Source organism: Pseudopipra pipra, chromosome 7 (assembly GCF_036250125.1).
Source record: "Pseudopipra pipra isolate bDixPip1 chromosome 7, bDixPip1.hap1, whole genome shotgun sequence".
NCBI classification, from domain to species: domain Eukaryota; kingdom Metazoa; phylum Chordata; class Aves; order Passeriformes; family Pipridae; genus Pseudopipra; species Pseudopipra pipra.
The window spans coordinates 19,807,270-19,819,695 of record NC_087555.1 but is presented as its reverse complement, the minus strand read 5'-3'; the positions used below and the strand labels follow the sequence as shown (position 1 = coordinate 19,819,695).

Sequence of the window (12,426 nt, the reverse complement as noted above, 5' to 3'; positions counted from 1 at the left end):
ACAGACTCTTGAACTCACCTGGGTGCCCCAATGCCAAGAGGCCAAATGGCCCTGTTCTTCCCCTCACCAACATATAGTCATATTCTGTTGTCCCTCTGTTAGCACTCCAGAAAGGCACCATACATGAGAGGCACACTCTGTGTTGCTGGTACATTTATTAGACAGTACAAGAAACAAGGCACATTTCAGAGTATTTGGGGGTAGGAGTCAGAGGGCAGTGGTGGAAATGATAAAGGACAGAACTTGAAGCAACAGATCTGGTTCTTCACTGACACTAGCTAGACTTAGTTTTGAGTAAACCACATTCTGTGTTCAGCAGAATGACAGGTATCAGAAGCTGTAATAAATAGGTTCTACACTGATAGGCAAGATCCAATACCTACATTTTAAATTACTGATTTATAATAAAAAGCACCTTAAAATTCAAGACCAAAAGTGAAAATATTGTCTTTCAATATGGACTTAGAAATACCACATTTCCTTGCAGCATCAGCAGATTTATATGGTTTCCCTTTACTTGCCAAGCAGTAAAAAAACCCAGCAAAATCTACATTATAGTCTATGCTTTGTGCCTGCATGTTGTACATGCAGACACTTGACAATTAAAGCCATCGTTAAAACTAAAGCATCAAATCTCATTTTAGTAATGCTCACATGCAAAATCTTTCATAAAAATACTTTAAATTAGTGTACTTTATGTTAAACTATTTGTTTTCAGATAATACAGTTATAAAAGGACTAAAGATTAATTTCTGCTAATGCCTCAACATAAATCCAAGAATTAAAGAAATTCAGGATTTTAACCTACTGAAACTAAGCAGGAAAGCTTTCCTGCAAAATAAAAAGAGTCCAAGTCTCCTGTAGACAACAAGTTCAAAGGAATGACACTGTAAATGCCTCCTAGCAACGTTAAAGATATTCATAATCCTCACGCTCTCTACCTTACTTCAGCTTTATTAATTGAAAAAGCAACAACTGCAAACAGCCTGATAAAAATAGAAATGGTTTACTAATTATTTTTTAACAAATCTACTCAATTTTATTTTTTTAAAGTATAAGCCTGAACTAATAATAAAGAAAAAAATGCTCCTAATTTTTTGATAAACCACATATGGACCTCTTACTGAAAAAAAATCTCAGTTTTAATTTTTTTTTCTTTAAAACTCTGGTACTCAGTACAAAATAACCATGGTTTCTACATTATCACTTTAAAACCAATCATTCTGTAAAAGTAAAAAAAAAGTTAAGATATTTAATATTTTAAAATTATTCACACCGACCCTAAAAGTAAAAAAAATAAACTTCTTAAATTTAAAACCATGAGAGTTTATTTATCATACGTGCTGACAAACAGAACATATCCATACTATGTATCTTTTACATCCTACAGTACTATAAGCAAATCAATAAAAATTGGTCCTTTATAATCTTGCTTCAACTCACACACTTTTTCAAAGCAAAAAATAAACTATTACTATCTTCTTAGTGCTAGAACAAGGCAGGAATGAGAAATATTCCCTTTAAGCAAGGGCTAATACTAATAGACAGGAGGTGATACTCCTTTCTACTGATAAAGTAAATATTCCTTATACAGAACAGACCAGGTTCCTTCTTCCATTTAAGTCACTGTCAAATTTCTTGTACTTCAGTGATAACTGAGGATCAGCCATTAATTTTTGTTGGACACTTTCTTTAATCTCAACTTTATATAAGTATTTTCCAGGATGAGACTAATAAAATCTATTTGTACTCCTTTCTTAGAGAATTTAGTAAAGGCATTATCTGTATGGCCAAATTCAAGAGAACCAGTACCTCCAGTAGCTTTCTCAATACAAAAATGTATTTCAGACACATTACATGTACAGAACATGTTCTGTACTAAATTGGATAACCTCAACCAGTTGTCTTGGCATTAGGTGTCTTAATCCACACAAATCAGTTGTGATTGTGTTAGCTGCATAAGTGAAGCAAGCCCTGTGAACTCCAGGAAAGCATACACTGTAGGAGCTCTCCTAAATCTCAGAAGCTTCTTTTTCATGAATGGCACACTAAATATGCAAAAATCTGTTCTAATTGACCAAATGACATAAAATGGAAGAAGAACAAGCAAACACAGAAGAAATAAAGACACCCTCAGTTACTCACAGAAGGAAGCATCCCAAGCATTTTCATAAGAATGAATCTTGCTAATGGCCTCAAGGCTGCTGTAGAATAACAATTGGGTAACAGAAGGAGGGGGGGAATATGACCAAACAAGGAAAATCTTCAAGACTAGGAAGTATGTACAACTACAGTGTGTGGAAATAGAAAAAAAAGTGCTTAAACAACTTAAAGAGAAGATGTACAGTACATATCACTAAGAAAGTCCAATAGATGCAGATAAACTTCTCAGGAAGTTCTACTCATTTTGAGAGCTGTACTGTTTTTTAAGTAAATTTTCCAACTAGTGTGCTGTTTTTTCTCAAAATTAGACCCCATGCTGAGATGAGGACCTGCATTCAATTCAGTCATGCACTCCTGAAATCTGATGAGTCATTGCAGCAGTAAGAATTTGCCTCAGTAAGAGCCTTCCAATGCAGTTTATGACAGCGAAATTGTGTAGTTTTTTGTATTTCTTTGATTAATCATTGCTAGAATAAAAATTGCTATGCAACATATAGCACTTTGCCAAATCATAAGCTTTACTATAATATTATATCACAAGTTATTCAATGAAAAAAGAAACCTGTCATGCAAAAAATGAACCATTTTCCCTTACAGATAAAATACAGTAAGCACATAAAATGAAAGCTATTTCTGTCTTCCCACCACAGAACACATAACCACAACAAAATTCTTCACCAACATATTAGTAGGATTCTAGATTTTAAAAAAAGGACAACTTAAGTTGTGTCCCAAAGCTTTACAGGGCATTAGTCATCATTTTGCACTTCAAAAATTGCGACTGTTACTTGTTGCAAGCTAAAAATGTGAGAACATTTTCAAAAAAGCAGAACTGATGTTTCAGTATAGTAAACAGATAAACTACATACTGTAAGCATCTAGTGTGCCTAGATAGACATTCTAATGCTGCTTACTACTGCCCATGACATTGGGAACTACATATATTTCTCTGGATGCGTTGTCACTTCACATTTCTCCCTTATACAGTAGTGAGACTGTTTCAGCTCGCAGCTAATGGCTGATCACTCTTTATCAAGCTTCCTGAAAAGCAAATTCAATATGCTAAGGCAGGCCTGAGTAAATGAACAATCATAGAATCACAGAATGGTTTGGGTTGGAAGGGACATTAAAGATCATCTAGTTCCAAACCCCCTGTCAAGATCGCCTGAACTGAAACAACACTGTTGTCCAATATGCTCACACAAAATGCAGCTTTATCTTAATGGACCTGAAAATGAACAGTAATAACTAAATCATCCTTTGCCTATTTCATTTGTAAGTGTAGTGTATTTTCTTTACAGTTTTCTATTTTAAAATAACTTTAAAAATCCTTTTACACAAATAGTAATATTAATGAATGTGTCACATTAAAATGATGAAATCCTTTAATTCATCAAAGGAGGACAGATACAAGAAATACCATCTCCCACTGAAACATTACTGCTTCCCCAACACCAATGGAAGCATTTTAGTCAGATCTTCTCTAACCATCCAAACTCTCTGTCAGATTTACTCATCCATTTGGATTTTTTTAAGGATGCTTGATTCTGCTGTTACTTTCTTTCATTGGTGGCTGCTAGGCATAATATTTTAAGTAATTGCCTTCATTATATTAGCTAGCTACGCTAAGCAGCATTCCAGGCAAAGAGGTGAATAGTAGGGAAGAACTGCTCTAGCTTGTGTAGTTCCATAAGCCCTATACTTGCCATGTCCCTGGAAACACAAGCACATACAACTACTGCACACTGTCTACTGCCCATTATGTCCTTACATTCAGAAGGAAGCACATAAAACAACAGGAAAGGTATACATTGTCTCCCAAGTATGGCAGTGGTAGTGCACAACATACAAATAACATTGCTCAGAGAACTGCAGGCATTTGCCTGCAGGCCTGCAGCCTTGAAATTGTAATCCCTTCCTCATAGCAATAGTTTTCCATCAGTCTTTCACAACTCCTGCTAGAAGATTGCAACCATGCCTGTTATATTGCTGGCCAGAGAGTCAGTGTCTCCATACAGAATGTTTAATGACAAGATTTTTTGTTTAGCAGGGTGGTAATTTGGGTCTCTCTCTCTCCCTCTACTGCCTCATGAAATTTCTTAGGATTTAAGTCTCCTATTAGAAAAAGTTAAATAGGCCAACAAGTTTAAAAGTATTGCACTCAGTTTCAGCCAGGCTTTAAAGTGTGCTCTGTGGCTGACTTCATGCAGAAAATTAAAAACTGCAAAGGTAATACAAACAGCTCAAATATTGTTATGGAAGATACCACAGACTTTGTCACTCATTTCAGAGTGACAAACTTGAGCTTGTTTCTTTCATATGAAATGGTTTTAAAAAACACTAGGCCTTGCAGTAGTAAAAGTTATTTTTAATAACACAGCTAGAAGGCCAGCAAAAACTGCAGCAGCATCCCATGTCCTTCGTTATCATCCAGTTCATTTATTGCATTGCAGGTTGAGAACAGCCCTACAATCCTGCTCAAAAGTGAACATGTGAGCAGTCCCACTCAAGCCAAGCCATCTGTTTACACTAGACAACTTTACGAAAGGGTTTCTGGCAGCGCTAACACTTGTTCACTACAGCCCTGATGGACCACTCTTGATACCAGCATGCCAGCCAAGCACTGCCTTTAAGTTTGTAGCAGTAGCAGTAGGCAGTGGTTGCATGGCTAGCAGAGACAATTCACTGACTTATCACAGGAGAATGCAGTGTCTCTTTCTCTCCCTCTTTCCAACACCTCTCTTTCTTTCACTTGCACTCTCCTTCTTTCTCTTTCTTTTCCGAAGTCGAGTAACTACCCCCCCACTACTACCTGCATGCTGCTCAAAATCACTAAGCCACCAGGAAATCACCTAATTCCCTAGGTCTGGTTTAGTTTTCCCTCAGGTTTCTAAGTGAAAGCACCTCAGAGAAGGTCTGATGAGCAGTGGCACGCTAGCACAAAGCACACACCAAAAACTCCAGGCTGGCAGCAACATGGGCATGGGATATCAGAGAAGACAGGGAAGGATAGTGGGGCATCCTACTTCGAGCAGCACTGAACTGTTCACATGGCTCATCGCTTCTCAGAACTGTGCCCTTAGATGGCAAAGTATGACAAGGGCTTGATCAGATCTAAATGGGGTCTCCCACTGGTGTTGAATGATAGGAACTTTACGTAGTAAATTTTGCCCCCATTCTTCGGGACGTATCTGAGAAGGATTATTGATGTATGTCTCTACTCCAGTTCTGCAGGTCTTATACTTCCTCAAAATAAACTAAACTTTATATGGTATTTATCTGAGTTGATAAATGTGCACCATGGTTTATAAAGATAAAAACCATTACCTAGATCCTAAATACATCAAGGAATGTATCAGTTCCTGGGATATCTTGTGGACTATGCCTTTTTTTTTTTTAAAGAGATGCCACAGAAGACAACGAAACCCCCAATCTTCTTGCTCCACAAAAGAATGACCTTGTAATCCCCATCAAAGGGAGTCCCAGTTGGAATGGACCCCCATTCTCTGACTCAACTCAGCAGGGTGTAGTATCATGACCTGCTTGTGCAAGAAAATAATTGGGTTGACACACTGCTGCTGTAAACAGTGCCCTTTTGCTGAAGATCTGACTTCTTGATTGTAAAACAAAGGCAATTTATTCATGTTAAAAATATAAAATAAAACAGGTCACAGAAGTAGGACAATTTCAGTCAACTTTTATATGTCATTTCATTAATCCAAAACAAAACTTGTAACAGTGATCCTTGATCTCTAATCCACTTTAAGCATTGCAAAACAAAGAAAACATTAAAAGCCTTGAAACCAACAGTAAAAGCTTAAGGAATCCACTAAAGGCTATCCATTCCATTAGGCATTTCTATGCATACTAATGAAACTCCATTGTCTTAAACTGTTCTAAAAGTGCACTGAGATATGGAAGCAAAAACTGGTTAATAAAATTAACATTATCATAATAAAGTGGACTTCAAAATTGATCTAAAACAATACCAAGCTATTAAAAGAGATGTTTAGTCTTCCTGAATCCTATTTTCTGTCTTAGACCAGTACAACTCAGGGTAGTTTCTTTTAAATTAAAGGAGTCACACTGGGTTGATTCAAAAGAAAACTTATTATTCCTTCATCTAGAAACAGCTCAAGTAATTTAAAGAATAATGTGTTGTCATGAAATTATATAAAGAAGCACATTAATTTTAAATAATTTCAAAAGTATCTTTGTGCTTTATCTGCCACATTCAGCATAAGCTACTAAAAAGAAACTGGCAAATTATCTGATTATCATCACTGATTAGCCGCAGTGGAATAAAAACATCCACTTCTCTTTAAATAGAAGTCAACCTGTCAATCATTAATTAGAAGGGACCTTTAGTGTCAACAATGACAACTTCTGGAAAGTGTAATTTCCTTTGAAGCATCCAAAGTCCTATATGGTTCCAGTATGTTTTAAGAAGAGCTCTGGAAAAGAAGAGACAACTCCAGCTTAAAAAAGTGATAGTACAATATGATTCAAGTTACATATTTGTCTATCTGAAAAGTTATCACAACCTCTCAGATCTAAAAATAAGTATTGTAGGAAGACTAAACAGATTTTGATCCAATATTCATAAAGATAAATTGAACTTCCTCTACAATGTGCCTGCTTACAGCTCAATTAAAAATAAGAGTATTCAGATTTTAAAAAAAATATATATATTGACAGAAAAACCTCCACGTTCAGTGCTAAAGAATGAGAAGCTAAAAAAACCCAAATACCACTAGACTTTGATCTGGCAATAATCTAAGAGTGCAAGAAGGTATATGGAAGGGAAAGGCTCCAAATAGTATGACTGATTTCATGTCAATCCAGGAAGCCCAAAAGGAAAAGAATTAAAAGGCTTTAATGAAATTGCATTCTACCTTTCCCCCAAATGAATCTTTGCTCATTTCCTGCAAAACACATGGCAAGTAAATCTGGATTAAAGTAGGATTTCATTGCTCAAATTTCCAATCAGCTCAATATATGAAAGAAGGTTTTGATTTGTCTTACAGGCAAATAGAAGCATCGTACACATCATACATTTATCTTAGTTAAAATCTCCTTAGATGATCTCTCTCTATTTGCCTTCACTCCTGTAAGCTTAATTATCTACTGTAATCCTAGCATTTGGCATAGAACCTAAATCTAACCAGGTTTCAATTTTTAACTAAAATTCTGTGGTTTGCTCCATTCTTTGCTTTAGCTGATTACTTTGCAAATACCTGATATGCTTCACTGAATAGAATACAGAAAAAGGGTAAATTATTAAGAAAATTCAAGAGATGTACTTCAAGTGGGCTATTCATTAAAAGGAACCAAAAAAAAAAAAACACTAAAACCTGTTAGTGCACAGAAATACTCATGAATTAAAATTCGAGAAGACTATAATGTGTTTCACTGATAGATACTTTTAAACTGTCAGACCCCAAGAAATAAACCAGTTTAGAGCCAGGTAGATGGACACTCAGTGGGATTTTTGCTCTTGATTTTGTGTGAGAACATCTCCAAGACAAATCAAGAAAATTGCACTAGTGCAGGATTATGAACACTGCAGCCCACAGGTCATGCACAATACCCTTTCAATTGTATGATTGCATTGCAATATTCGTTTCTCTTGCCATCCTTTCTCCCTGCTCATTATTTCCAAATCCTCAGTCTCCAAGGAAAGTCTCACTCAAGGTCTTCAAACACTAGGTCTTGGCAGGGGTGGAATCTAACAGACAGGCTTCTCTGTCATTTAAATGTGCTCAGTGCTGTACAAGGAAGTATGAATGCTGACTGTGGCCTGTCGCCTACAGCAACGTCACTGTACATCATCCTACAGACAAACTAAATAGATTTGAGTGAAGACAATGTCTAAAAACCACTGAATTATTAATTTGGAAATTAAACTACTACAATGCCTGATAGAAAAGTATGTTTCTCCATGCCATTCTAGAAAGGGCTGCTGTACCTCTTCTCTACTCGAGTCTTATCATACCTATTCCTTTCTGGCCTGTCCCACTTCGTGCAAACGTTCATGGTGATCTCTGAGATATCACATCATATGCATTCATTCTTAGAATAGCCTTCATTCTCAGACTAACAGAGACCTTATAATAGTAACAAATTTTACTCATATTGGCCTGGGATGCATTAAGCTGATGATTTATCATTGCGGAGATTTAGGATGCAAATCAAATTTGATACACTAACTTTCATGTTACAGCAAAGTTTCTGGACAAGTCACATTTTGCCAGGATGCATACAGAACAGCTAATCAGCTTTCCTAAAATAAAAGAAAACAAATAAACAAACAAACAAAAAAACCCCAAGAAAAATCAATAACAGAAACCTTTTAAAAAATCATAAACTATGAGTTATTGAAAAGAGAAGCAAAAAAATAAGCACTAGAAGTCAACAGATCTGTGATCTTCTGGCTTCTTAATAGAGAATGTAAAAAATTTCCATATATGTAGTGAGAAAGACCATTAATAGAAATGCTTGCATTTCCAATTGCATTTCCCAGAACTTGAAAGTTTCCATGATTATGAGCAAGGAAAATACACAGCATGGCTAAGCAATCACTGATCTCATGTAATTCAAAGTAAAGTGAATTTATCATCTATGATTCTATACATGAAGCATGCTAAAGAAATAAAAAGATCCTCAGAAGTATCCGCCAGAAAGAGAGGAGATGCAAACAGCAATGTAAAGATTGTAAACTACACAATACAGTGGAATCCTGGCCTTTACATAGCAATTTGGTATTTTGCAATAAATTGCAGCAAAGCCAGAATTTCAGTGTAAGTACATGAAAGTCTGGAAAAGATGCTGCTGCCACTGTTTTGTAACTTGCACTAATTTAACAGAATTTGTGACAAAAATTAACACCAATGTCCTTTATTAAATAATTAATATGATTTTAATACTAATACATTTATTTTCTGGAAGATTTACATCATCTCAGTTGAAAGTAGGTAATCAGGACCTGAGGGACACCAAAAAGCAATGAACGAAATTTAAGTATTCTGAATTATACAGGTTACAGAAATACTAACTATATTAAAATTTGTGAAGAATGTTATTCATACTTTGTGTCTAGAAAGAAAGCTTCTTTTTATAAAGAAAAGTATATTTCTATTAATTATATATTATTATATATATTAACGATTTTATAAAGAAACTAAAATAACAGTACCTCTGATATTTAACCATTAACAAAAAAAATATTCACTCATCAAAAAAAAGTACAGCAGGCCTTACACATTAGACAAGGTAAGCCCAGTAACAGATACTATGTAGAATATTGCATGAGTATGTAGATCTAGTATGCTTTGCAGTAACATTAAAGAACTCATGGTTCAAATGTGAAGTTGCCCTAATGATCTCATTTGCTCTCTGCAAAAGTGCTGACCTACAACATCCATCCATTGTCTCTAATTTATGACTATGAGTGTGAAGCACTTTGATATTCCTCAGAACAAACATTAACCATAGTCCCATGATGCTCCTGCTTGACACTACCCTCACTTAACCAGTTTTTGAGATTCCAGAAGCAATTTTTTTCTGAGAACAATTACCCCACAGGCAACAAGACTTACAAAGGTTGCAGAACCAGACTCTGTACTCCTAGCAATAATGAGAAGAAGCATTTTTATTCAGTTTATAAGCTGTATGTTCAATTCCAGTAAAATCAGAATTAGGTAAATCAAGGAAAAGCACTATCATTTACACTGCTTCATTTCAACAGTTATTCTACTGTGAAGGCAGGGGGAAGGGACAGGGGAACAGGGAGACATTATATAAGTAAAAAACTTCTGTACTTCCACTACCTATGGATACTAGTTCAAATCTTCTCTCTGCTTATTCTGTCATGTCATTTACCAGCCACGTCCTGAACAATCGCAAGCAACTGTACAGCAAAGAAATAAAGTTTTAATCTACACTGCAGCTTCCATTCTATCCAATGTAAAACAGTGCATAGGATTAACTCTGCCCAGTGTGACCTCCTTGGCCAGAGTTTTTGCAGGTCTCCTGCTGCACATTAGCTATCTCTTATTTCCCTGCTCAGAAGTGGGAGCTGCTAGCAGCAGTTGCAGTATAATTACTTGGTTGATTCTGTCTAAGGAGCTTAAACTAAGAGTTGAGCAAGGAAAGCAGATTAACAATTTGAACACACACGTAATACACAGAGACACACAGAACCAGCAGGACTGCAGGTCAATACACGGGGTGGAGGAAATGCACTTCAGCCACTCTTGCTCCAACAAGACAGGCTTGATTGGCACTGCAAGGCAATTAAACTGCGGGAAGAAAGGGAAGGCAGGAAGGTGGGCTGCAGTCACAGGCCGGAGAGAGGACTTGGGGACACAGCTACTCCATCCCTAGCAGCCAGATTAGTACCAGAGGAGCAGCACTCAGCCTGCTCTGCCCGTCACATGCTCCTCGATGTCGCCTAGCAACAGTAAAGCCCAGAGAAAAAGTTCTCCCTCTCTCAACTTCAAATCTGCGTCTGAGACCGACTGAGGGGAGCTTATTGTGCTCCAGACTAAGCATCTGTTTCTTTCTTATAGCCTTCTGTAAATGACTGCATATACCACACGTACACAAGCGTGTCCATGCATAACCCGCCCCCCACCCCCCAGCCCAACCTGTCTACGTGCAAGTGCCGCAGCCTGTGCACTCATCAAAAACAACTCTAGGTACAACTTTAGTGGTCACCAAACCAGCTCTTGGAATGCAGGTGAACTCTGCTCTGCAAAATCACCTATACTCCAGTAACAAGAAGGGCACAAAGATCACAAGGAAAAAATGCAAAAAGTCTGGGGCGGGGGGATTTTTTGCCTCATCCACAGCCCACAAGCAGTACTCGCTACAGGAAAAACTGCCCGCTTGCATCTCTGGAAAACTGCGAGTTTATACAGTGGAGTTGCAATGTCTGAGCTGCCCCTCCAAATTTAGCCCCATTTGTGTGTTGCTGTCTTGTACAATCAGAAAAAAAAAAGTTTGTACAAACCAGAAAAACAATCAAAGAAAGCATCCTGGGGTAATTTAAAACCAAGATAAAGTGAAGGTAAGGAGCCGGTGGCGTTTGTGGTATTCTTAAGAAACCGACTCCATCAAATGACTCCTGGAAAGAGCCAACTGTCTTCCCTAGCTATTAGAAAGAACTCCTTGAGTCAGCGCCCGTTAACCCTCTACTTTCAGGCACTTTTGTTTTTTCTCATAGAAGTCCCGGAGAGGGATGTGCTCCTTGCGGTGCACGTCCCATTCCGGAGAGTCTGGAGCATAGCGCTTACCTTGGCAACTGCCCCGCATTATGCATGCAGTGAATAATATGAGCAGTTTGCAAGCAGTTGCTGCTCTTCCATCCATCCGATGGTGAGGTCCCATCTGGGCTGGGATGCTCCAGCTTCCTCAGAAGCTGGCTCCTCGACTCCGGGGTCGGGGTGCTGATCTGCACAGCAGCAACACAAGGAGCCTGGTGTCTTTTTCTTATCCCGCTAGTTCCAGGAGAAAGGCGTGTTCGCCTGTTGAGACATCGCGTTTTCTATAAACTCCCACCCTCCAGACATTGGATAAAGCTCTTTATACCCGGCGGCCCCGGAACTAGCATGAGGGAATCAGGCACTGCTCCAGGCCCTGCAGCCACAGGCTGCCTCTGCCCCTCCTTCCACACTTTGCAGGATAGGCAAGATGCTTCCAAGTCCCTGCACTTTGTAGACTTTGTATCAGAGTCCATTGGTGCTACACTGTGTTTTGAGTACTCAAGTAGTTTGAGTAGATCGGGGAATTGCAGACGGCAAGTTAAATATGTCCCAGGTTTTAGCGTCCCAAAGGCACGCTCCAAACAAGAAAAGTAGTTTTGATAACTCTGAAAAACATCACAACACCTACTCATCAATGCAGGGGTAAAGCTAAGAATTTAGTACTCCTCACATAAATACTGTGAAAGGAAAACTGTAGGGATGAAACTTACTTCTGCACTTTCTTAGCTGATGAAATCAGTTTAGTAAAGTGCTTTGGCTGTGAATTCTTAAGATATCAGCTGGAGACACCCTACTCAAGTTCGAAGTCTCCAACAGTGTGTGCAGCACACATGAAATGTCTGCCTGTGTTTTACTGCTGCCATTTCAGGAACCATATACCCTCTTAACAAGGGTAGAGCAGTGTGTAGGATCACAGGGAAAAGATAAAGATACCCTAATACTTCAGGCTGGAATGCAGCCTTGGTAAAAGGACAAACATTTTGGAGGCTTTGCTTGT

The 12,426-nt window shown here is 37.9% G+C and overlaps 1 protein-coding gene across 2 annotated transcripts in view; it reads right to left on the bottom strand.

The window, feature by feature from the left end:
- The window catches only part of LRP2 (LDL receptor related protein 2), a 116,875-nt gene extending 105,099 nt beyond the window's left edge, over positions 1–11,776 (bottom strand). The window contains exon 1 of one of the 2 annotated variants that reach the window (XM_064660950.1): positions 11,460–11,776. In XM_064660950.1, the coding sequence (XP_064517020.1) occupies positions 11,460–11,553 (94 nt within the window). In that variant the 5' untranslated portion in view covers positions 11,554–11,776. The remainder of the gene's footprint in view (positions 1–11,459) is intronic. The other variant, XM_064660951.1, reaches the window with a different exon arrangement.
- Positions 11,777–12,426: the final 650 nt, after the last annotated feature.